General features: G+C 46.7%; 1 protein-coding gene across 2 annotated transcripts in view; it reads right to left on the bottom strand.

The window, feature by feature from the left end:
- Positions 1-9,196, bottom strand: part of SLC44A1 (solute carrier family 44 member 1) — a 102,383-nt gene extending 93,187 nt beyond the window's left edge. For both annotated transcript variants that reach the window (XM_074953660.1, XM_074953659.1), the window contains exon 1: positions 8,969-9,196. In XM_074953660.1, coding sequence (XP_074809761.1) covers positions 8,969-8,995 — 27 coding nt within the window. In that variant the 5' untranslated portion in view covers positions 8,996-9,196. The remainder of the gene's footprint in view (positions 1-8,968) is intronic.
- Positions 9,197-27,311: the final 18,115 nt, after the last annotated feature.

Here is a 27,311-nt window from a genome sequence, read left to right as displayed (position 1 = left end):
ATAGGTGTGGTATGCCCGTATGAGAGAAGGTGCAGGGCACTCTACTACACAAGGGGCAGTGGGACAAATGGAATATCGACACCTTCCACCTTGATGCCTGGCCCTATCAGGAAATGTGTCGCCATATGTCCTATGCTTTTCCAGGGATACCTGGGCAGGAGAATCCCAAAAGAAAAAGAAAAAAAAGGGGGCGGAGTGTTAGGATATAGATATTCAGGCCTGTCTGTAAAGGCCTATACTCTAAGAATTTAGGTGTATTCTTATCACTTGGCTATTTATAGAGGTACAAAAGAGAACCAAAATCACTGTCTGCCGGTGTAAGGGCCTTTTCTTACTGTGACAGTCTGAGGCCCTGTTCTTAGGCTAAGGCCTTTGGTTAAGCAACAGAGGCAGCCATAAGCTAGGAAGCGAACGGTCACATCCTCACATTCCAAACTAGTCTCATTGAAAGAAGGTGCTATTGGGCTGTTAGGAATACAATCCTGTCCTGATAGTGCCTATCACCTCCAGAGAAAGGGAAGTGCCTAGAAAATGTAAAAGGAAACTTAGTTTGATAGCATCCTGTCTGGCAAGAACTCACTTATCAATAGCTGGGATGTGAAATCCTCACTTCTGTATTGTTTTGTCATTATAGTTCCCACTTTGCTATTGTTTGTCTGTATAATCTCTGTCTGGTTCTGTGATTGTTTCTGTCTGCTGTATAATTAATTTTGCTGGGTGTAAACTAATTAAGGTGGTGGGATATAATTGGGTACATAATCATGTTACAATATGTTAGGATTGGTTAGTTAAATTTCAGGAATATGATTGGTTAAGGTATAGCAAAGCAGAAGTCAAGTTTTATTATATAGTCTGCAGTCAATCAGGAAGTAGGGGGCATGCGGGTAAGGAAATTGGAATCATGTTTTGCTAAAAGGGGAAATGGGAACAGGGAATGGGGGTAAGGAAATTGGAATCATGTTTGGCTAAGGGCAGGAATGGGAACAGGGACACAGGTGTAAGGCTCTGTGGTGTCAGAGCTGGGAAGGAGGATACTAAGGAAGGAAACTGGAATCATGCTTGCTGGAAGTTCACCCCAATAAACATCGAATTGTTTGCACCTTTGGACTTCGGGTATTGTTGCTCTCTGTTCATGCGAGAAGGACCAGGGAAGTGAGTGGGTTAAGGAATAAGCCCCCTAACAAGAGAGATAGGAAAATAATCACAGGACAGATGATATATGCCATCATGTGCCAGCAATGTCCCTCTGCCATGTACATTGGTCAAACTGGACAGTTTCTACGTAAAAGAATAAATGGACAGAAATCAGATGTCAAGAATTATAAACATTCATAAACCAGTTGGAGAACACTTCAATCTCTCTGGTCACTCGATTTCTGACCTAAAAGTGACTATTCTTCAACAAAAAAACTTCAAAAACAGAGTCCAACAAGAGACTGCTGAATTGGAATTAATTTGCAAATTGGATACAATGAACTTAGGCTTGAATAGAAACTGGGAGTGGTTGAGTCATTATACAAAGTAAAAGTATTTCCCCTTGTTTATTCCTCCTCCCCCCTCCCCACACTGTTCCTCAGACCTTCTTGTTAACTCCTGGAAATGGCCTGGAAATGGCCCACCTTGATTATCACTTCAAAAGGTTCTCTCTCCCCCCACCCCACTCTCCTGCTGGTAATAGCTCATCTTAAGTGATCACTCTCCTTACAATGTGTATGATAAACACACATTTTTTCATGGTCTGTGTGTATATAAATCTCCTCACTGTATTTTCGACTTCATGCATCCTATGAAGTGAGCTGTAGCTCACGAAAGCTTATGCTCAAATAAACTGGTTAGTCCCTAAGGTGCCACAAGTCCTCCTTTTCTTTTTGCGAATACAGACTAACACGGCTGGTACTCTGAAACCAATCACAGGACAGTTCTGCAGAATTCCAGGGAGAGTGCTCAGGATGATTGACATCTGCTGCTTTTGATATTATCAAAGAGGGTAGGAATGGAATAGAAGTCTTGAGACTTGGCCGGGAAGAGATCTTTAGAACTGCTAGCAGTTTCAGAGGAGAGAGTGGAAGCTAGATTGGAAGAATTTAAAAATTACTAGGACATATTAGAGGTCTTCAAGAGGTCACCAGGGCCTGATGAAATACATCCTAGAATACTGAAGGAGCTGTCTGAGGAGATATCTCAAACATTAGCGATTATCTCTGCGAAGTCATGGAAGACGGGAGAGATTCCAGAAGACTAGAAAAGGGAAAATATAGCGCCCATCTATAAAAAAAAAAGGGAAATAAGGACAACCTAGGGAATTACAGACCAGTCAGCTTAACTTCTGTACCCAGAAAGGTAATAGAGCAAATAATTAAGCAATCAATTTGCAAACATCTAGAAGATAATAAGGTGATAAGTAACAGTCAGCATGGATTTGTCAAAAACAATTCAGTCAAACCAACCTGATAGCTTTCTTTGACAACAAGAACAAGCCTTGCGGATTGGGGGCGGGGGGAGCGGTAGACTTGGTAGATCTTGACTTTAGTAAAAGCTTTTGATACTGTCTCACATGACCGTCTCATAAACAAACTAGGAAAATACAACGTAGATGGAGCTATTATAAGGTGGGTACATAACTGGTTGGAAAATTGTTCCCAGAGAGTAGTTATCAGTGGTTCACAGTCATGTTGGAAGGGCACAAGTGGGATCCCGCAGGGATCGGTTCTGGGTCCGGTTCTGTTCAATATCATCATCAATGATTTAGATAATGGCATAGAGAGAACACTTATAAAGTTTTGCGGATGATACCAAGCTGGGAGGAGTTGCAAGTGCTTTGGAGGATAGGATTAAAATTCAAAATGATCTGGACAAACTGGAGAAATGATCTGAAGTAAATAGGATGAAATTCAATAAGGACAAATGCAAAGTACTCCTCTTCCCCAATAGAACGCTGTCCTCGGGAGCCAAAAAAATCTTACCACAATATAGGTGAAACTGCGTTATATCGAACTTGCTTTGATCCACCGGAGCATGCAGCCCCGCCCCACCAGAGCGCTGCTTTACCGCGTTATATCCAAATTCGTGTTATATCGGGTCGTGTTATATCGGGGTAGAGGTGTACTACATTTAGGAAGGAACAATCAGTTGCACACATACAAAATGGGAAATGACTGCCTAGGAAGGAGTACTGCGGAAAGGGATCTGGGGGCCTTAGTGGACCACAAGCTAAATATGAGTCAACAGTGTGATGCTGTTACAAAAAAAGAAAACATCATTCTGGGATGTATTAGCAGGAGTGTTGTAAGCAAGACACGACAAGTAATTCTTCTGCTCTACTCCACTCTGATTAGGCCTCAGGTGGAGTATTGTGTCCAGTTCTGGGCGCCACATTTCAGGAAAGATATAGACAAACTAGAGAAAGTCCCGAGAAGAGCGACAAAAATTATCAGAAGTCTAGAAAACATGAACTATAAGGGAAGATTGAAAAAATTGGGTTTGTTTAGTCTGGAAAAGAGAAGACCGAGAGGGGACAAGATAACAAGATAACAGTTTTCAAGTATGTAATCTAATCGCCTTCTATGATGAGATTACTGATTCTGTGGATGAAGGGAAAGCAGTGAATGTATTGTTTCTTGACTTTAGCAAAGCTTTTGACACGGTCTCCCACAGTATTCTTGTCAGCAAGTTAAAGAAGTATGGGCTGGATGAATGTACTATAAGGTGGGTAGAAAGTTGGCTAGATTGTCGGGCTCAACAGGTAGTGATCAGTGATCAATGGCTCCATGTCTAGTTGGCAGCCGGTGTCAAGTGGAATGCCCCAGGGGTCGGTCCTGGGGCCGGTTTTGTTCAATATCTTCATAAATGATCTGGAGGATGGTGTGGATTGCACTCTCAGCAAATTTGCGGATGATACTAAACTGGGAGGAGTGGTAGATACGTTGGAGGGCAGAGATAGGATACAGAGGGACCTAGACAAATTGGAGGATTGGGCCAAAAGAAACCTGATGAGGTTCAATAAGGATAAGTGCACGGTCCTGCACTTAGGACGGAAGAACCCAATGCACAGCTACAGACTAGGGACCGAATGGCTAGGCAGCAGTTCTGCGGAAAAGGACCTAGGGGTTACAGTGGACGAGAAGCTGGATATGAGTCAGCAGTGTGCCCTTGTTGCCAAGAAGGCCAAATGGCATTTTGGGATGTATAAGTAGGGGCATAGCGAGCAGATCGAGGGAGGTGATCGTTCCCCTCTATTCGACATTGGTGAGGCCTCATCTGGAGTACTGTGTCCAGTTTTGGGCCCCACACTACAAGAAGGATGTGGAGAAATTGGAGAGAGTCCAGCGAAGGGCAACAAAAATGATTAGGGGTCTGGAACACATGACTTATGAGGAGAGGCTGAGGGAACTGGGATTGTTTAGTCTGCAGAAGAGAAGAATGAGGGGGGATTTGATAGCTGCTTTCAACTACCTGAGAGGTGGTTCCAAAGAGATTGGTTCTAGACTATTCTCAGTGGTAGTGGATGACAGAACAAGGAGTAATGGTCTCAAGTTGCAGTGGGGGTGGTTTAGGTTGGACATTAGGAAAAACTTTTTCACTAGGAGGGTGGTGAAACACTGGAATGCGTTACCTAGGGAGGTGGTAGAATCTCCTTCCTTAGAAGTTTTTAAGGTCAGGCTTGACAAAGCCCTGGCTGGGATGATTTAATTGGGGATTGGTCCTGCTTTGAGCAGGGGGTTGGACTAGATGACCTCCTGAGGTCCCTTCCAACCCTGATATTCTATAATTCTTTGATTCTATGTAAAAGGTTGTAACAAAAAGGAGGAAGAAAAAATTTTTATTTAACCTCTGAGGCTAGGATAAGAAGCAATGGGCTTAAATTGCAGCAAGGGAGGTTTAGGTTGGACATTAGGAAAAACTTCCTAACTGTCAGGGTGGTTAAGCACTGGAATAAATTGCCTAGGGAGGTTGTGGAATCTCCATCATTGGAGATTTTTAAGAGCAGGTTAGACAAACACCTGTCAGAAATGGTCAAGATAATTAGTCCTCCCACAAGTGCAAGGGATTGGACTAGATGACCTCTCAAGGTCTCTGCCAGTTCTATGATTCTATGAATCTAGAATGAAGATGAAGGAGAGAACTCAAGGCAATTGTTGTAAACTGCATATTCAATGAGTTTGAAGGTAGTGTAGGTAGAGAGGCAAGCAGGGGTTAATGGTTAGTTTTGAAGACAGAGGAGATTAGACCATAATTGTATTGGGAGGGAAAAGAAAGAGGACAGCAATGGACTGAAGGAAAGAATGCAGGGGGCTAGGATGGTTAAGAGGATTGGGATACTGGGGCAGATGGACGAGCTGGAGATGGAGAGAGCTGACAGAACACATACAGAAAGGGGTGTTGTCTGGGTTACTTCCCCACTCTGAACTCTAGGGTACAGACATGGGGACCCGCATGAAAGACCCCCTAAGCTTATTCTTATCAGCTTAGGTTAAAAACTTCCCCAAGGTACAAACTTTGCCTTGGCCTTGAACAGTATGCTGCCACCACCAAGCGTGTTAAACAAAGAACAGGGAAAGAGCCCACTTGGAGACGTCTTTCCCCAAAATATCCCCCCAAGCCCTACACCCCCTTTCCTGGGGAAGGCTTGATAATAATCCTCACCAATTTGTACAGGTGAACACAGACCTGAATCCTTGGATCTTAAGAACAATGAAAAATCAATCAGGTTCTTAAAAGAAGAATTTTAATTAAAGAAAAGGTAAAGGAATCACCTCTGTAAAATCAGGATAGAAAATACTTTACAGAGTATTCAGATTCAAAACACAGAGGATCTCCCTCTGGGCAAAACCTTAAAGTTACAGAAAACAGGAATAAACCTCCCTTTTAACACAGGGAAAATTCACATAAAACAAAAGATAAACTAATCCGCCTTGCCTGGCTTACCCATACTGGTTGCAATATTGGAGACTTGGATTAGAATGGGTTGGAGAAGATGGATTTCTGTCTGGCCTCTCTCAGTCCCAAGAGAGAGCAAACACAGTAAACAAAGGGCACAAACCAAAGCCTCCCCCCCCCCCCCCCCCCGCCAAGATTTGAAAGTATCTTGTTCCCTTAGTGGTCATTTGGGTCAGGTGCCAGCCAGGTTAGCTGAGCTTCTTAACCCTTTACAGGTAACAGGATGTTGCCTCTGGCCAGGAGCGATTTTATAGCACTGTATACAGAAAGGTGGTTACCCTTCCCTTTATATTTATGACAGGTGTTGAGTAGAGAAAGGTAAAATGAAGGTAAGGATTTTATCAATTTAGCCTTTGAAGTCAGCAAATTCCGGTATGGAGAGGGATATGGCATAGAGAGAGGAGTGTTTAAGGACAGAGTCAAAGACTGCATATAAGCAAAAGGGATTGTGAAATGCATGACCGTTTGACCAGAAAGATGGCAGAGCTGAAGAAGAAGAAAGAAACACTGCAATGAAATAAGTCCACGTGGCCAAGGAACTCTCTCCAGAGATGTGTCTGCATAGAACCAGGAGCAGAGGAAACAAATGGTGGAAGAGCTAAGTCAATGCTGGAGGGAGAGCATGGACATCTTTAAAGGGACGGAGGTCACATCAGGCACAGGTGGAGCCTGAGGAAGGGGGAAAGTGGTCTACGTTAAAAGAGATGAAGTGGCTATTAGAAAGAGGGAACTTGCATAATGAGAGCTCAGAGATGAAGAGATAGCTGGTGAAGTCAGTGTCAAGTGACCAGCTTTTCTACTGAATGGATGATTTGATCCACTGCTGAAGATCAAATGAGTGAAGGCAAGGATTTGTGTAGTTAATGAATCCAATGAGACATTAACTCATAAGTTGAAGTCACCAAGAATAAGTGTGGGAGGTTGTGATGAGAGGAAAAAGGAGTCACATGTCAAATCTGAGAGAAAGCAGGCTGGGGAAGAGTCAAGGGGCAGTAGATGACAGCAACATGGAGTAGCAAGAGAGTCTGATGGAGCTTTGCTCAAACAAGGAGATGGAGTAGAAATGCAGGAATGATTTACAGAAGCAGCAGGAAAGGGAAAAGAGGAACCCAAGACCAGCACTAAGTATTGAGGTAGGGCGGTAGAGACAGAGGCACCACTAAATTTCTAGTATCCTACCCAACAACCAACAGATTAAGTAAAACAGCAGCTGCTAAAATATTCAGACACTTTCTTTTGGATTATCTGAAGAGATCCACCAGGACCCTGGTTAAGGAATTTGAGAGTCAACTGTTCTTGAGATTTTTATGAATATAAAAGGACACACAAAACTCATTTACCACACAACTTGCCAGTCATAAGGAAACCCAGTTGAAAGATTCAGCAGAGTAGTATTAACAGTCTCCTGAACCCTGATTTACAAATACAAGTCCACCTGGAAAATTTAAACAGTGCAAACCTATAACTGTACCAAGCATGAAACAATTAGTTATTCTCTACTTCTCCTGCTTTATGAAAGGTCTCCAAGGTGATACATAGATAACCTTTTTGATTTTGAACAGAACAAAGAGGGTGATAATGATGCCAGGTACACAGACTAGATGCTGAATGGATGATTTGATACACAGCTAAGAAAAATGCAAAGGAGAGCCTGTGAAATAGTTATGAAAGCAGTTTGGAAAAGGGGAAGCTTAGTGCAACTGGAAAGCTCCGAGCAGTGTTTTTAGAGTCCTAGTAAGAAAGCTGTCTGAATGTGGCAGGACACGAATACTCAGTTCATACCATTGATGAGTCATTAGGGACAGAAGAAATGGATATTCAGACATACACACCTTCCCCTTTTGTGACTGTCAACTCGAGACAGATGAAATCACCAAGGAAATTTACATTTATGACTACAGTGCTTGGGAGCCACCCACACTACCATTCATGTTGCCTTCAAACAGGGGCAGTAGCTGTAAAACCCTGCAATCAATGACCTAACATCTAGCAGGTCAGATTTTTGCCTGCTGATGGGAAATACCAAAGGCACAGGAAGGCTAGAGTTATTAGCACTTTAACTAAAGTATCGCAATTGCCCCATATAATCATGATTTTAAAATCTATTAATTGAATGTAGTTTTAAAGAGGGGAGCGATGCAGGGCTCTGGAAAAGTAAGGCTATAGTTTGGTACCAGTGTTTATGTAGGACATAGCAACATTTCTATCCTGGAAACATGTTATTACACTGAGCATTGTGCTCAAAGGGAATGTTAAAATGGGAGACGGAGCTGCAAACTGGAGCATGGGGTGGAGCTATTCATTGTGGCTCCCATCTAGGAGACTGGCAGCACCACTCTGGGGAGGAAGAAAGAGGCAGCAAGGGCAAAAAAGAGCAGACTGGGGCAGAATGAGGAAAGGAGCTACAGGGCTTAGTGAGGCTATGGGGAGAGGACCTGGCCCTGCAGCCTGACTGGAGCCCTTCCCCTGGCTGCTGGGGACCTGATGGCTGGCCTGGCCCAGTGCAGAGTAGGGCCAGGGGTGGGGATGCTCTGCCCAGAGGAGAGCCCTGCCCTAGGAAGCGAAAGAGGAGAAGTTATTCAGAACAGATGGCGCTACTCCCAAGGTGATGAAGTTGTGACCCCCAATCCCCGCCTTCCGCCCACCCAGGGGCCGAGCTGGCGGGGTGTGAAGCAGGGCAACAGGGACGGGGGTGTCCTGTGAGCTGGGGCACCAAGGGGGAAAGGGGTGCCGTATGGGGGGGCTAGGTCCCAGTGGGTGAGGAGATGGGGGGGGCACCGCGTGGAGAAGGGTCGCCTGGGTCCCCGAGAAGAGAGGGAATGGGGGGCGCCCGGCAATCCGGGATGGGGGGCACCGGGAGGGGAGGGGCGCCCCGCAACCCGCGGGGGGGGGGAAGGGTGGGGGAGCGCCTTGCAAGGGGGGATCTGGGAAGAAGGTGGCGCCGTACGGGGGGGACCGTGTCCCCCGGTCCCCGCACGCGGGTGCAGTGCGGGGGGGGGAGCTCTGTGCGGGGTGGGGGGGTCCCGCTCACGTGTGCGGCCGAGCTGCAGCATCCCATGGCGGGCGCGGGTCTCTGTCCCGGGGGAGCCGGGCCGAGGGTCCCCGCTAGGCACCGGGCATCCAACCGCCGCGATCACCCGCCCCAGGGCAGTGGGGGCGCCGCTCCGGCCTCGCCCGGCTCCTCCGCGCAGGCGGGCGGGTCGCTCGGTCGGTCACTGGAGCTCGGCTGCGGCTCGAGTCCCTCGGCAGCGCCGCCCCGCGCTCCTCATCCTCCCCCGGCGGCGGCGCGACGCGGCGGCAGCGGCGGCTCAGGAGAAAGGGGCGGGGCCTGCTCCGCTCACCAACCCGCCGGCCGCGCCGAGACCGCAAAGTGCGGCGGGCGCCGAGTGCCGGCTCGGCGCGCCCGCCCGGGCAGAGATCGGCGCGCGCCGCGGCCATTTCCGCCCTCCGTGAGGGAGATAGGGCGTGTGCGCTGCTGTCCGCCGCAGAAAGGGCTCGGTCTGCTTCCGGCCTGAGGGGGGCTCCGCGCTTGCCTCCTGTCCACCCAGGCAGGTGTCCGTGTCCTGCCCTGGGGCAGCTGTGGGCGTCTCCCCCGTGCCTGGGTGCCCGTCTGTCTGCTCCCCCTCAGCGTCGGCCTGTCTCTGCCCCCTCCCTCGTGCCTGCGACCCGTTTCGGCCTCCCCTCTGCTTTGCCCCCCCCCCCCCCCCCAAATCCCGCACCTGTCTGACTCCCCAGTCCGCGCTTTGGTCCCGTGTCTGCGTGACTCCCCGCCTCTCAGTGCGGCCGGGCCCGCCCAGTCAGGCCCCCAAATGGCCCAGAACTTTTAAAAAATAATGAATTTTATTAAAAAAAATTGCCTCCTGGCCACTAAACCTCCCTATTTTCCAGCTTTTCCACAAGACGTGGACTAGAAACTTCTATTTTTAAACGAAAGCTGAGATTCTTGGGTAGATCACTGGACTTCAGTGTAGGGGAGACCCAGGAAAATCAGCCCTCCGAGGGCTTTTATAAAAACAAAAGAGTTGCCAACACTGCCTTGTGAAGAAGATATATAGGGCCTGATCACCAAAGGTGCTGGGCATCCTCCGATCCTATTCACTTCAGCTGGAGTGCACATCCTCTCTGAACGGCAGGTCCATGGTGTATTTTGTGAGGAAACGTACTAAACATGTATAGGCGTGGAACGATTAGATTTTTATTGGTAAATGTTAGTAAATATCACCATCACTCTAGAGCAGGGGTTGGCAACCTTGCAGAAGTGGTGTGCCGAGTCTTCATTTGTTCATTCTAATTTAACGGTTTGTGTGCCAGTAATACATTTTAAGGTTTTTAGAAGGTCTCTTTCTATAAACCTATAATAGACAACTAAACTATTGTTGTATGTACAGTAAATAAGGTTTTAAAAATGTTTAAGAAGCTTCATTTAAAATTAAAATGCAGAGCCCCCCACCCGACCGGTGGCCAGGACCCGGGCAGTGTGAGTGCCACTGAAAATCAGTTCGCATGCCATAGGTTGCCTACCCCTGCTCTAGAGGCACAAACTGATGGAAAACATAGTTCCATTGATAAAGTTTACAGATAAGCAAAGAAAGAAAAAAGAACCATACTTTGTGTATTTTGACATGTGATGTTGACAATTTGTGTTGTAACAGTTATAAAGCTTTATCTTTTTGAATCACAGCATCTACTTCATTAAATAATTATCCTGGCCTCTCCTTGTCTGATCCATCCAGCCCATAATTTCCTGCAACTGTGAAAATTTAGATACAAATAAAAAAAGTGCTTAAAACAAAGATCCATCAAAATTATATGAACAAATAAAAAACCAAGTTTTGACAACCCTCACTATATATGCGCTCCTGTTCCCATTATTCCAATCTAGTCTCTCCTCTGTAACTGAGATAAAATGTGACTGAATGTTCTCCTTGTTAGTACAGCTCCTGTCTGTGTGATGCTGATTTGGGGGGGGGGGGGGGAGTTTTTCCATAAGGTTCTCTTGGAGAGATTTTCCTCATACCACCTACTAAAGGCATCTACTCTAAACCACACCCTTCACTGGAAGAAAACTGCATGTGTGGGTGCTTTGAAAACTATATACATATGTGCGTGCATGCATGCATACCCTGGCTCCTGCAGGTTCATCCACATGAAGAGATCCCTGTAGCTGCACAGAACCCGCTCAGAGTCAATGAGGCCTAAATGAATGTACCACCAACTGTTACTCTATCCTCCTAGCGCTACGTAGTCTCTGCAGCTGGTGAAATCTGCAGTTGCTGGCTGTGCTGAAGTGGCTCTTCTAATGACAGTTACTCAAGGGGCACTGTTAGAGCTGCAGTGCCAATTCAGGCAAGCTAGGGAACAGACAGACCAGTCTCAATTTGCTATTGAGACAAGGTCAGAGCAGACAGCAAGATATAAGATGAAGGATTTAAAACCAAAAGTTAAGCTCGATGCTGGGAAAAATATGGATTTCTAGTAATTATCTAATACTATCAGTGAAAGTAATTGAGACAGACTAAAGACTAAATGTAGAATATACTAAACAACAACAACAGCAGGGGGAAGGGTTTATAGCCTTTACATTTCAAACCTCCCCCGTGCACCCCCCACCCCTAATATATGTACCTGAAAGTTCAAGGATATGGGGGCACAGTTGAGAAAATACTTTTCTTTCACCCAGAACATCACTGAGGATATTGCTGGCCCCCTTGACATAGTTTATTTGGGCAAATAGACCCACTTCCACAAGCTGCGTAGACCAGGGTTAGCATCACACTTTAGATTTTTGTGTGTGTGTTTTAATTCAGGGCAAGAAGAATTCAGTTATCACCCTTTCGCTGGGATCCTTCCCAGAGTAACTACATCTGTGCCAGGAAGCCATGTGGGTTCTGAGAGAAGCTATGTCTACACTAGAGACCTGAGCCACTCATAGCTGAGCCTTTAGGATTGCAGCAATGTAAGTTTCAGCATAACTGCATCTTTGACCCCCCTCTACAGTCATCTCAAGGAATCCCCTCGGAGGTCTCAGGCCGCTAGCCATCCCTCTCCTTCCTGACAGGAGGTTTAGGTTACAGCTATGCTGCATCCCACTACAATTACCCCACGCAGATCTGACTAGCGTTCAGCCCCTGTCATTTTCACTTTTTCTCCAGGGACAATGACAGTGGTTTACCAGTGACTGGACAGCTCTTCCAAAGCAGGGTACATATATTTAAGGAACAAAAGCACCCAGAAAAAAATATAAAAAACAATACAATAGTCTAAACACCCACTAAATGTACCAGAAGTCGTCCATCTATCCTATGGGGACCCTGGTAGGTTCCAGTCTTTCCAACCTTCACCAGGGTGGGGTCCTCCCTTAGGCAAAACATCATGTCCATTTGTTAAATCAAAAAGAAGGCCTCTCTGTCATATCAAGCTTGCTCTTTATCTCATGTTTGTTTTTGGTCTCCTGCATCTCTTGAAAACCTGGCTTGAACTATATGCAAACTACACTGGGGGAGATACTTCGCTGGAGCAGTTTGCACTCCCAAGGACTGCAGGAATTAGCCACCACTGTTTTCAGTTCCTGAAAGAGCTGTGATAACGCTCCCCCATGGAGTAGAATGTAATCCTTAGCCCACAACAATTCATTAACATTCATAAAATTAAATACAATATGTTGTTAGATGTTCGGCTGAGTATGTGTGTTCTCCCTGTGTGCTACCCCAGCTCTGTGCAGACAGCCAACACAGCAGACCTTGAGCGAACTGCCCAATGACCAGAAGATCCGTTAGGGTACGAAGGCACCAGGCCAGGTACTCCCTCTAAAATAAATCTTTATACCCTAATACAAACAAGTTACGTACTGCCTCTGACAGTTACTGCCCCCTGACGTGGCTACTTATCACCCATCACCTTGTACATATTGATTCAATCAAAACATTTCTATTACATACTGTCATCCTGACCTTATCTTTTAAAAGGTGTCTGTGTTCCTGTTATCCTTGGGAAATGTTTTTGTACCATCCTTGATATTGGGATGTTCTGGTACCACTTGATATCAGAATGTGTTTGAATAAGTACTTTGTGCTTAGCACTTCTTAAAAATATGTATTCCTGCAATATTAGCCCTGTTCTTGCTAGATTCTGTAAGCAGGTCCTGCCTCACGCCAGGCCTTTAATACAAGGGCTTATGTCTCAGGCTCTCTTCCTACTACACAATAGTCTCAGGATTTACTTGTATTTGTCACATCGCTCACAGTAAGCACCTACAATGTGGTGAATCCAGTTTTGCCCCATGTTCATACCAATTCTGTAATACACTATTGTAGTTGCACCGGACGTTAGATATTCACCCAACACAGCTCCCTGAAACACTGGCTTCTGGGAGCCCAATGGGATTGTGGGAGAAAAGAGGTCAAACCAATGTAATTTCAAACACCTCTAAATGGAGGTGAGGATGAACGTTCAGTGCTGGGTCCTTGCTCATCAAGAAAGATTTATGGAGCTTTTGAAAAAACAGTTCTGAGGTGTCTATGGTGAAGTGGGAGAGGCAGTACCCGTGAAGAGCCAGTAACTGAGGCCAGCACTTGATGGAGCTTGCCACAGTCTCGTGTGGCAATTCCTATGTTTACATGCAGCCCTGCCCCTGTGCTATGATCTTGGAAAGCTTATAAATTCTGATAAATATGATGAAGCTGTTGCTGTAAAAACTGCTGTATCACGAATGCCTCACTGTCTACATATATTCAGTAAAGGCTTGTCACCAATAACCATGTAACTTTCACACCAGCTACAATGGTGGGTCATTAGAACTCAACACTGGCCTATACAGAGTGAAACTCCTTGGGCCAATGGGTTTGCTGAAGCTAGAAGAAGATTCCTCCCTCCCTTCAGGCATGAGGAGGAAGTAAGGACCAAGGGACAGAACTGACAAGGCAAGAGATTATAAAAAGACTCACAGGGGGAAGGTGCAGAGAATCACACTGGAAGTTTGAGCAGGAGAAGGAAAGGGGAGGACCGGCCAAGGGCAGAGCAGACAAAGCTGGGGAGAAGACTCCGTGTTTTAGAACCCAAGCCATGCACTGAAATGGAAAGACCCTGGATGGCACCAGAGGACCCTGACTTCTGTCAGCCAAAGTATGCCTTGAAGTGGTGAGGAAACTGAGGCAGGGAAATGCATGTAGGGTTTATTATTTTTGTATAGCTCTCTGTATTTCTTGTGCTAGTAAAGAAAGAGCAGTTGTGAGTTAAATCCTGTGCAAAATGTCTGTGCATGTTATGTTGCCCCTACCATGTAGCCCCCTGAAGAGGTAAACCAGAAGGCTAAGCAAGGAAGAGACTCTAAGGTCTCCGCACTGGTTCCAGAGACAGAGCTGTGACCGTGCTGCCCATCGCCCACAGGACAGGGTGCCAGACATAAGAACTGCACCCTGAGTGTGTTCCCAGAGGCCCTGAGATAGGAACAGTGCCTGGACTCTAATGCAGACTCTGGAGGCATAAAACATATGGTTGGTGGAACCAAGTTGTTCTTGAGGCCTGGAATGAGCAGCAGATACCACACAACTAAAGAAAGAGAAAGGAAGCTTTGTGGCTCCATGGCAAGCTGGCTCTGACATTGTCGTGTCAGACCACAAGGGCAAGAGCCCCTCTCTGCATGGAGAGGAGTGCTCTGGGGAAGCCAGCTGCCCCAGAAGGGTTAGGTCTACTCTTGACTTTTAGTTGTGTTTTAACATGTGTTAAATACATTTAAAGTGACAACTGTAAATGTGAGAGCAGCCAAAACACAAACATTTGCTGCTAGTCATGTTTAATGCTGACTACACGGCAGCTTGAATTCAATCCATGCAATAGGAATGCATTTGGTCAGAAAACACTGCAGTGACATTTGGGTTAATGGCACTTTGCACCTTCTCCCTGTGAATCTTTTTATAATCTCTTGCCTTGTCACTTCTGTCCCTTGGTCCTTCTTGGGGAATTTCCACTCTCCCTTACTTCCTCCTCTTGTCTGAAGGGCAGGAGGAATCTTCTTCCAGCTTCAGCAAACCCATTGGCCCAAGGAGTTTCACTCTGAATAGGCCGGTGTTGAGTTCTAATGACTCACCATTGTAGCTGGTGTGAAAGCTACATGGTCATTGGTGACAAGCCTTTAGTGAATAAAAAGAGGCCAGATGACTAGACCAAGACACATTTTACAACTACCCTACACACAACAAAAGTTGGCATATGGAAAATGGATCCTGAGTAAGGCTAAGATTTTGTCACGGTTATTTTTAGTAAAAGTCACAACAGATGACAGGCAAACAAACAAAAATTCACAGAGCCTGTGACTTTTACTAAAAATAACCGTACAAGCTGTGGCAGAGGCACACATCCCCAGCTGCAGTCCCCACCAGGGGCCAGAGGTGCACAAGTGAGCTGTAGCTCACGAAAGCTCATGCTCAAATAAATTGGTTAGTCTCTAAGGTGCCACAAGTCCTCCTTTTCTTTTTACAGCTCCAGCAGTGGCCCCCGCCACAGGGCTATCTGGGGATCATAGCCCCGGCTCCAGCCCCAGCCATGGCTCCAGCCACCGCTTCAGTGGCTGACAGCTGAAGTAGTCACAGAGGTCCAGTAAAGTCGCAAAATCCGTGACTGCCATGACCTCCATGTCTAAATCATAACTTTAATCATGAGTCACAAATCTTAGCTGTTCTTAGTTTAATAGTAAGTGGTATCACTTCTCCCTAGTTATCCAGGTCTCCTCCTCAGAAGGAGGAATTCTTATTTTCTATCTGATGCTTACAAAAGTCTCTTCGCTACTTATATACATCCTCATTGATTCTTTTATCTCATTTCATCTAAGTATTTACATCGATCATGGTCGTGAGTTTACTATCACAGTTACTTTCACAATTGAGTTATTAGAGGAGTCCTCTAGCAGGAAGAATAATTTTGTGGTTGACACTGCACTGGTTTCATGGTTGACACTAGACTGCATAACAAGAAACCTAGAATCAATTCTTGTCTGACTTTGGGCAAGGCACTTATCCTCTTTTTGCCCCAATTTCCCACTATGAAATAGGAACAACACTTTCTTTTTCCCAACCTTTAGGACTCTTGCCTATTTAGAGAGTGAGATGTTATTTTCACATTATACACAGAAGTTAGATAAAAATATAAACAAATCTTTCTGGAAGGTTGCAAGATAGCACTAGATTTCTTAGAATTCAGCACAGGAACCAAAAACACGAAGAGAAGAAAGCAGGCTGCTCCCTAAGGCAGACAGGCACAACCCACCTCCTGGCACTAGGTTGGCTCTTTGTAGACTTACTGCACAAGATTCAGATTGCATACTTCCCTCAAGGAGGACAAGGAAACCCCTTATAATATAATTATAGCTTGTAATTTGACCACAGTTTTTAATACACTACATAAGAACAGCCACACTGGGTCAGACCAGTGGTCTAGCTAACCAGGTATCCTGTCCTTCAACAGTGGCTAATGCCAAGTACTTCAGAGGGAACGAACAGAACAAGCAATCATCAAGTGATCCATCCCCTGTTTGCTCCCAGCTTCTGGAAATCAGAGGCTAGGAAAACCCAGAGCATGGGGTTGCAGCCTTGACCATCTTGGCTAATAGCCATGGAAGGACCCATCTTCCAGGAACTTATTTAGTTCTTTTTTGAAGACAGTTAGTTGTGTTAGCTAGTTTTGACCTTCACAACAGCCCCTGGCAACGAGTGCCACAGCTTGTCCGTGCGTTGTGTGAAGAAGTACTTCCTTTTTTTGTTTTAAATCTGCTGCCTACTAATTTCGTTGGGTGACTCCTGGTTCTTGTGTTATATGAAGGCGTAAACAACACTTCCCTATTCACTTTCTCCCCACCAGTCATGATTTTATAGACCTCTATCATATCTCCCCACCCCCCTTAGTCATCTCTTCTCCATGCTGAAAAGTCCCAGTGTTTTGAAACCCTCTTTTCACAGGGCACATCACTCACTGCTGGTTGGCACCTCCTGCTGGTGGCTCTGGGGATTAGCACCTGAGGTAGATATCCCCTTCCTAAGTGTGCATGCTGTTACTCTGTCTCTCCTTCTGGTCTGCAGCTCCATGACCCTCAGTGTCTCCTTTGTAACTTAGCCCTCTGACTAGGTCACTCAGAGATCCCCTTCTGGGGTACAGTCCGTCAGCAATCCTAGGCAGCCTTCCCATTCACTGTCTCAGTTCTATGCCATGCCCTTGGTGGCTGGTAGGGGAACCCAGGCCCACCATCTTTTCCAGATTCCAGACAGGGACCCTCAGCTCAGCAGTTCTGGGCTTCCTCTCTCTGCCCTCACTGTTCCTTCCCTGGACTGCTTCCTACCACACTGGTTCCCCTACTCTCGCTGGGTGTACCAGCTCCAAGAACCCTTCTCCCAGCGAGTAACTGCAGACTATCTCCTGCAGCCCCCAAACAGGCCTCCCTCTTCCCAGGGAATAACTACTACTACTGCTGCCTGCCTGCCTGCCTTCCTGTGGCCTTTTCCAGTAGCCCTGTCAGTAACCAGCTACCTGGCTTTATAGGCCCTGCCTGTTCCTGCACAAGTGAGCCTCTCTCCAATTAGCTGCCTGTGGCCTAAAGCTCCCTGGTTTGCAGCCTAATTAGTTGACTGGGTCCACCTGGCTCAATTCAGCTCTTGCAGGGCTAGTGGGGGAAGCTCACCCCATCACAGCTTCTCACACTAAAGTTGTTCCATACTCTTAAGCATACACCACATAAGAGACATTCAGAGACAGTGTAGAGTTGTATCTGACCAAGTACAGTCCTATTGCATGGATTGACTTCAGGCTGCTGTGGAGTTAGGATTAAACATGACAAGCAGCAAATATTTCTGTTCTGGCTACTCTCTATATGTCATATGACATACCCCACATAAGAGGAAGTTCCTGCCCACAGAGAAGTTACAGTGTGTCTGCAACAATACCCAGGGTACAATCTGGACTGATGGGCAGCTGTGTCCCCTCAACTCTCCAAACGGGGGTGTCTTTTACACTGCTTCACTGTGAGAACTACTGCTCCTTCTCTGTTCACACACAGCCTCCAGCATACAAAATCACTGCCAGCTGAATGATGAGTGCTTCTAGCCAGCCACTCCTGAATTATATTTCAGAGTGACACCAGCAAACTCCCAGTCAAAGACTTGTCCCCAGAAATATGCATCTTGTTTTGCCCAGCATCCCCCTAATCAATACAAGCTCATAGAAAGTCCATCATTTCATTAATAGAAAATAATGTACACGAACCCTGTTATTTCAAATGGAGGTGCCAAAACACTTCAATCCAAAAACACTGGCTTAGATAAACAATAAAACAAGTTTATTAACTACAGAAAGATAGATTTTAAGCGATTACAAGTAATGAGGCATAAAAGTCAGAATTGATTACAAAGAAATAAAAGTCAAACTAATACTTAACTTAACAAGCTAAATGAATTCAAAGAAAAGGTTTTTATCACCACACACTTTTATTGGCTGAACTCCTTCAGTCAGGACCTCTCCTCCCTTTCAGTGTTCCTTCAGGTGCCACTGATACTGTAAACAGAGAGAAAGGGAGGAGGGTTTGGTGGGCTTCTCTTCTCATCTCTTATAGTTCTTTTCCCTTTGAAGGAGACAGGAAGTCTGGGGAACAGAACTCCCAGGTGTTTCTTTGCCACTATGTAAATTTCTTGCTCACATACTTCTGCCTACCAAAAAATGGCCACTTAACGAGGCAATAGTCCATTTGATTATGTTGACACATGGCTGAGGTGTTTGCTAGCCTTTTGCCTCTGGGGTACTGATCTGCATCTGTTTTCCCAGACTTGGAACATACCTTGTACAGTAGACTTTTATAACTTTACATACAATGTTGCCACACATATTTAACCAGGACAATAATGTTCAGCAGATTGTGAGTTTTCAAATGATACCTCACAAGGCATACTTTGCATAGGCATAGTTTGACTTCTGTATTTGTGGGGGGCAGCTCCAGTCAGGCCACCTGCCCAAGGCTTGCAGTTTGGGGGGTAATGCCCCAATGCTCCACCCAAGATACATTGTACAAAAATGATCAGAGACATGTTAAAAGGGTGAACATAAGATTACAGACTGTCACAGTGTTTGCATAGTGCCTTTCACAACAGGGCCCTGATCCAGATGCTACAATAGTACAAAGAATGAACCATCACCACCATCTTCTTCCCACTACATGCTTATTTGTTGTGGAAGTGTAGTCCACTTGATAATGTACATTATATAGAGTTAGACACAGTTACTTGCCCTGGGAATAATCTTAGAAAACCAATCTAGACAGTAACTCCTCACTTAACATTGTAGTTATGTTCCTGAAAAATGCAACTTTAAGTGAAACAATGTTAAACAAATCCAATTTTCCCATAAGATTTAATGTAAATGCGGGGGGTTAGGTTCCAAGGAAATTTTGGGGGGCAGACAAAAGGCATTATATACTGTACAGTACAGTACTGTACTGTGGTTGGGAAGTGCCCCTGGCTTACCCCACCCAGGCACAGCCCGCTGCAGGCAAGGACACTAGGAAGCACCTTCGCAGCAGCAGTAGCAGCTTACCCGGAGAAGAACAGGCACCGACTTTGGTGGGGGATGCTCCAGGCCCGCCTCTTCCCATCACCGCTCCACTCCAGGCCCACCTCTTCCCACCCCCACTCCACCTCCTCTCCGGAGCATGCTGCATCCCCACTCCTTCCCCACCCCCAGAAAGTCCTAAGCGCCACCAAACAGCTGTTTGGTGGGCTTAGGACTTTCTGGAAGGGAGCGGGAGGAGTGGAGACACAGCACTTCCCCGCTCCTCCCCCTCCCTCCCAGAAAGTCCTAAGTGCCGCCAAACAGCTGTTTGGTGGTGGGGGAAGCGCTGGGAGGGAGGGGGAGGAGGCAGAGAAGAGGAACTTATGCAATGCTCCCTTGTAAAGTCACCGCTCTTCCACAAAATCTGACATGCAGTGTACAGAGCAGGCATCCAAATGATGTGTTGGTGAGTATCTGAGCGTCTGTTGTGGGGACAGTTTGACAGTTTGACCGTGTGCTTGATTGGTTGTTTGAAAAGTGTGAATTGAGAGTGCTTTGTTCCAGGTGAGTCTTGAGTGGGCCTGACTGTTATAAAAAGCCAGTCAGCTGTGAACCAGCTGAACGGCAAACAGCAGAGAGGCTAACAGAGGGAGTTCGCCTGGGGAGAGCCCACTGAGGCTTATATCTTGCTGGCTTCTCTGAGTAGTCACTACAACTCCTGAGGAAGCTCATAGAAGGAAGGTAATATGGATGGGGAGCGTTCAGCTGTTGTGACCTGCACTGGATGTCACAACACTTGTATGCACTGGATGATACAAGCAGTCCGCCAGGCTAGAAATCCTTTTCACCTGGGACCAGCACTTCCTGTGCCATGTTTGTCTTTCTTCCACAGGACAGAAGCGACTTTGTCTGTACAAAGTGCAAGCTGGTCTCCATATTGGAAGAGAAGGTTCAAGGTCTGGAGAAACAAGTATCGACCCTGCGTTGCATAAGAGAAACTGAAGATTTCCTGGACAGACGTCAGGATATGCTTCTACGGGCACAATGTTCTGGAGATTCAGAGCAGGCTGCACAGCGGGGACAGGAGGACGGTGAAGAAATTTGGCAGCATGTGACCTCCAGAAGAAGAAAGGGGAGCGTCCATGTACCAGCAGCGCAGATACAGGTAAGTAACCGTTTTCATGTTCTCTCCACAGGTACTAATGCGGAGAGTGGACTAGATGATACATCTGAGGGAAGGGAACAGAAGGAGACTCCGCCGATTGGAAGGCATGAGATGCACTGTCCTAGGGATGGGGGTTCCACGACCACCGCTTCCAAGAGCAGAAGGTGGGTGATGGTGGTCAGGGACTCTCTCCTCAGGGGGACTGAGTCATCTATCTGCCGCCCCGACCGGGAAAACCGAGAAGTCTGCTTCTTGCCAGGAGCTAGGATTCACGATGTGACGGAGAGACTGCCGAGACTCATCAAGCCCTTGGATCACTACCCCTTCCTGCTTCTCCATGTGGGCACCAATGATACTGCCAAAAATGACCTTGAGTGGATCACTGTGGACTATGTGGCTCTGGGAAGAAGAATAAAGGAGTTTGAGGCGCAAGTGGTGTTTTCGTCCATCCTCCCCATGGAAGGAAAAGTCCTGGGTAGAGACCATCGAATCGTGGAAGTCAACGAATGGCTACGCAGGTGGTGTCGGAGAGAAGGCTTTGGATTCTTTAATCATGGGATGGTGTTCCAAGAAGGAGTGCTAGGCAGAGACGGGCTCCACCTAACGAAGAGAGGGAAGAGCATCTTCGCAAGCAGGCTGGCGAACCTAGTGAGGAGAGCTTTAAACTAGGTTCACCGGGGGAAGGAGACCAAAGCCCTGAGGTAAGTGGGGAAGTGGGATACCGGGAGGAAGTACGAGCAGGAGAACGTGAAAGGGGAGGGCTCCTGCCTCATACTAAGAAAGCAGGACAAACAGCAAGTTATCTCAAGTGCCTATACACAAATGCAAGAAGCCTGGGAAACAAGCAGGGAGAACTGGAAGTCCAGGCACAGTCAAGAAATTATGATGTGATTGGAATAACAGAGACTTGGTGGGATAACTCACATGATTGGAGCACTGTCATGGGTGGATATAAACGGTTCAGGAAGGACAGGCAGGGCAGAAAAGGTGGGGGAGTTGCATTGTATGTAAGGGAGCAGTATGACTGCTCAGAGCTCCGGTATGAAACTGCAGAAAAACCTGAGTGTCTCTGGATTAAGTTTAGAAGCGTGAGCAACAAGGGTGATGTCGTGGTGGGAGTCTGCTATAGACCACCGGATCAGGGGGATGAGGTGGACGAGGCTTTCTTCCGGCAACTCACGGAAGTTACTAGATCGCAGGCCCTGGTTCTCATGGGAGATTTCAATCACCCTGATATCTGCTGGGAGAGCAATACAGCGGTGCACAGACAATCCAGGAAGTTTTTGGAAACTGTAGGGGACAATTTCCTGGTGCAAGTGCTGGAGGAACCAACTAAGGGCAGAGCTCTCCATGATCTGCTGCTCACAAACCGGGAAGAATTAGTAGGGGAAGCAAAAGTGGATGGGAACCTGGGAGGCAGTGACCATGAGATGGTCAAGTTCAGGATCCTGACACAGGGGAAAAAGGAGAACAGCAGAATACAGACCCTGGACTTCAGAAAAGCAGACTTTGACAACCTCAGGGAACTGATGGGCGGGATCCCCTGGGAGAATAACATGAGGGGGAAAGGAGTCCAGGACAGCTGGCTGTATTTTAAAGAATCCTTATTGAGGTTACAGGGACAAACCATCCCAATGTGTAGAAAGAATAGTAAATATGGCAGACAACCAGCTTGGCTTAACAGTGAAATCCTTGCTGATCTTAAACACAAAAAGGAAGCTTACAAGAAGTGGAAGATTGGACAAATGACCAGGGAAGAGTACAAAAATATTGCTCGGGCATGCAGGAGTGAAATCAGGAAGGCCAAATCACACCTGCAGTTGCAGCTAGCAAGAGATGTTAAGAGTAACTAGAAGGGTTTCTTCAGGTATGTTAGCAACAAGAAGAAAGTCAAGGAAAGTGTGGGTCCCTCACTGAATGAGGGAGGCAACCTAGTGACAGAGGATGTGGAAAAAGCTAATGTACTCAATGCGTTTTTTGCCTCTGTCTTCACGAACAAGGTCAGCTCCCAGACTGCTGCACTGGGCAGCACAGCATGGGGAGGAGGTGACCAGCCCTCTGTGGAGAAAGAAGTGGTTCAGGACTATTTAGAAAAGCTGGAGGAGCACAAGTCCATGGGGCCGGATGCGCTGCATCCGAGAGTGCTAAAGGAGTTGATGGATGTGATTGCAGAGCCATTGGCCATTATCTTTGAAAACTCATGGCGATCGGGGGAAGTCCCAGAAGACTGGAGAAAGGCTAATGTAGTGCCCATCTTTAAAAAAGGGAAGAAGGAGGATTCTGGGAACTACAAGCCAGTCAGTCTCACCTCAGTCCCTGGAAAAATCATGGAGCAGGTCCTAAAGGAATCAATTCTGAAGCACTTAGAGGAGAGGAAAGTGATCAGGAACAGTCAGCATGGATTCACCAAGGGAAAGTCATGCCTGACTAATCTAATTGCCTTCTGTGACGAGATAACTGGCTCTGTGGATGAGGGGAAAGCAGTGGACGTGTTGTTCCTTGACTTTAGCAAAGCTTTTGACACAGTCTCCCACAGTATTCTTGCCAGCAAGTTAAAGAAGTATGGGCTGGATGAATGGACTATATGGTGGATAGAAAGCTGGCTAGATTGTTGGGCTCAACAGGTAGTGATCAATGGCTCCATGTCTAGCTGGCTTCTGGTATCAAGTGGAGTACCCCAAGGGTCGGTCCTGGGGCCGGTTTTGTTCAATATCTTCATTAATGATCTGGAGGATGGGGTGGATTGCACCCTCAGCAAGTTTGCAGATGACACTAAACTGGGAGGAGAGGTAGATACGCTGGAGGGTAGGGATAGGATACAGAGGGACCTAGATAAATTAGAAGATTGGCCCAAAAGAAATCTGATGAGGTTCAACAAGGACAAGTGCAGAGTCCTGCACTTAGGACGGAAGAATCCCATGCACCGCTACAGACTAGGGACCGAATGGCGAGGCAGCAGTTCTGCAGAAAAGGATCTAGGGGTTACAGTGGATGAGAAGCTGGATATGAGTCAACAGTGTGCCGTTGTTGCCAACAAGGCCAATGGCATTTTGGGGTGTATAAATAGGGGCATTGCCAGCAGATCGAGGGACATGATCGTTCCCCTCTATTCGACATTGGTGAGGCCTCATCTGGAGTAGTGTGTCCAGTTTTGGGCCCTACACTACAAGAAGGATGTGGAAATATTGGAAAACGTCCAGCGGAGGGCAACAAAATTGATTAGGGGACTGGAACACATGACTTATGAGGAGAGGCTGAGGGAACTGGGATTGTTTAGTCTGCGGAAGAGAAGAATGAGGGGGGATTTGATAGCTGCTTTTAATTACCTGAAAGGGGGTTCCAAAGAGGATGGATCTAGACTGTTCTCAGTGGTAGTGGATGACAGAACAAGGAGTAATGGTCTCAAGTTGCAGTGGGGGAGGTTTAGGTTGGATATTAGGAAAAACTTTTTCACTAGGAGGGTGGTGAAACACTGGAATGCGTTACCTAGGGAGGTGGTGGAATCTCGTTCCTTAGAAGTTTTTAAGGTCAGGCTTGACAAAGCCCTGGCTGGGATGATTTAGTTGGGGCTTGGTCCTGCTTTGAGCAGGGGGTTGGACTAGATGACCTCCTGAGGTCCCTTCCATCCCTGATATTCTATGATTCTATGATTACCTTGAACAGGCCCTTCACAGCTGTCTAGACTGGAAGCATTTTGCCTAGTGGGTGTTACCCAGATGTAACCACATTAGAAATACAGATATATCGTCAATATTCATAACTGCAGTTCCAAAAAGGATACATGCATACAAATAGGATAATCATATTCACAGATCATAACTTTTCCAATAACACCTTCCGTGACACATCTAGTACAAAATGCATCATAATTATGTCATATCATAATCATACAACTATGAAGAATACAGGGTGCAGTGTCATAGAATCATAGAAGATTAGGGTTGGAAGAGACCTCAGGAGGTCATCTAGTCCAACCCCCAGCTCAAAGCAGGACCAATCCCAACTAAATCATCCCAGCCAGGGCTTTGTCATAGGTGTCTCTCTTATATCTTGGACCACAGAAACCTTTCACACCTAAAGTGTAGTCAAAACTAGTATGCTCCCCATGAAAAGTTTCTGTTTTGATGAATCAGCATTTTGGGATGGAAAAACCATTCAGCTGAAAAATTCCCAATGAACTTTCACTTCCTGAGCAGTTCATAGATTCCAAGCCCCAGAAGGGACCATCATCTAGTCTGACCTCCTGTCTAGCACAGGCCAGAGAACTGCCCCAAAATAATTCCTAGAGCAGATTTTTTACAAAAACAGCCAACCTTGATTTAAAAAATTGCCAGTGATGGAAAATCCACCACAACCCTTGGTAAGTTGTTCCAATGGTTAATTACTCTCCCTGTTAAAAAGGTACACCTTATTTAAGCCTTCTATATTGGTGTAAAGGGGCCTTAGTATGAATAAGAAAATCTGGCCCTTTTTCCCTCAGCCAAAGTAGTATTGGTTTTGCTGTATTTCCATTTTATTTCTAGTCTCAAAATGACAGCTTAGAATTTATTGATGCTTCATATGGTACAGAGAAAGGGAGACAGCAACACAGAGAAAGAAAGCCCTAAATGACAAAATGCCTTTCAGAGCTCCAGATCTCTAAACAAAGAGGTGCACTTTTTAAAAAAAATGTAACCTGTTTCCAACCTGTTTCCACTCCAGGAAGCACAGGGGGAAAACAAGAAGATTAGAAGGAAGCATTTGAGAAAGCTCAAGTTATAGGAGCTAGGCACGTACCACCATATTTAAGCTCCATTTCAGCTCAATGATAGCAGTGCCTTTTAAAAATCAGTCCCCTTAGTTATGTGCAAATATATAGAATTAAAGATGGAGTTTTCAAGACAGCACAGCAGTGGCTTAACTCTGCTCCCACTGAAGGTTAGGCCAATGCTGAGCACTTCTGAAAATCCTACCCTACATATCTAACTTTAGGAATCCACTCTGGAAAGTCTCCACCATGTAACAAGTTTACCCACCCCAAGAGCAACTCCACCTGACCAGGAGTGGCATGGAGGCTTTTCCCCTGTACAGCACCCCCTGTTGGTGGTCACTCCATCACTGCAGTGGTCTCGCTGTAATTCACAATGCTCTCTATTTACAACTCAGGTCTCTGGCTAGGTCACTATGTAGTCCCCCCCTCCTGTTGTATCAAAGTCACACCGGACCAGCTCTCAGGGTGGCACCTCCAACAGTCCTGTGCCACTTCCCAGTGACTGATAGGGGAACCCAGACCCTGCCTCTGCACTGGGTTCCAGCCTAGTCCTATAACCAGCAGCCAAGGTCTACACAGTCCCCCTCCTTGCTGCTGTTTCCCTGGGCTTCTCTCTACCCTGCCTTCTCAGGCTTTCTATCCCACAGCTCCTTGGGGGTTCTCCCTTCTTCAAGGCTAGGATCTCAGGGCTTAGTCGCAGGGTGGTGGTGGTGGTTGTTGTTTCCTCTGCTCTCAGAGAGTGATTAAAGACTCTCTCTCTCTATAACACCCTATTGCACAAACATCCATAGGCACCAACTCCAAGGGTGCTCCAGGGCTGGAGCACCCATGGGGAAAAATTGGTGGGTGCTCTGCACCCACTGTCAGCTCCCCACCCGCCTGCCCCAGCTCACCTCCGCCTCTGCTCCACCTCCTCCCCTGAGCGCGCCTTCCCTGCTTCTCCCCCTAGCTCCCAATGCTTCCCGCCGCAAAACAGTTGTTTCACGGCGGCAAGCGCTAGGAGGGAGGAGAGGGAATGCGGCGTGCTTGGGAAAGAGGCGGAGCCGGGGCGGGAACTTTGGGGAAGGGGTTGGAATGAGGATGGGGCAGGAGCAGGAGGGGGCAGAGCAGGGGTGGAGTCAGGGCGGGGCCGGGCAGGAGGTCGAGCACCCACCAGCGCCGGGAAAAGTTGCCATCTATGCAAACATCCTCTCTTTATAATCCTTTCCCCACTTCTCCCCCAGCAATTAGTGTTTATAAAGCCATGGGCCTCCCATCAGGTGCATCTGTGGAGGCTCATTGTTTCTTTCTCGGCCACCTTAACCCCTTCAGGGCTGGTGGGGGGTAAACACCACAGGCTGTTTGATGGTTTTCATCTGTTTTTTGTTTTTAAAGTCTCTTCCCTACAGCATGCCATAATGTGAACTTTCAAGAAACAGGTTTTGATCCTCCGTTCATTGCAAATCAGAGTAACTCCACTGAAGTCAGACTTGTACCAGAGAAGAGAGTCAGGTCAATATGTTGCAAATCAGACTGTAGGCCATATTCACCACCTATCTAAGGTACTTTTAATGCTCCCATTGCCATAGTATTTGTGCAGCTCATAATCTCTAGTTTATTCTCACAACAGACCAGTAAAGTAGGGAAGTGCTGTTACGGGGAATGGAGACAGGCTCAGTGGCGGGCCCGAGATCACATGAGAAGATGTGGCAGAGAAGGGAATTGAACCTGGGTCCCAGGCTAGCACCCTAATTGCTGATGGCTGTGCCAGTGGTGAATTTGACTCAGCTGGAGAAGGGTTCAAATTGGTCTCCCTCTCACTAGGAACTCTGAGAGTTTTAACCTTCCTCACACTTCAGCCCCACAAGCTTTTCCCCTCTGACGAAACAAGTTGCACATGGTTAGTCAGGAGATCAAAGACCTTGCACTAGGGCTGAGAGTTATTCTGCACTGCCTGAC

The sequence above is a fragment of the Natator depressus genome, chromosome 5, assembly GCF_965152275.1.
Source record: "Natator depressus isolate rNatDep1 chromosome 5, rNatDep2.hap1, whole genome shotgun sequence".
Taxonomy (NCBI): domain Eukaryota; kingdom Metazoa; phylum Chordata; order Testudines; family Cheloniidae; genus Natator; species Natator depressus.
Note: the sequence above shows the minus strand (reverse complement) of the source record. Positions and strands in the feature narration are given on the sequence as shown.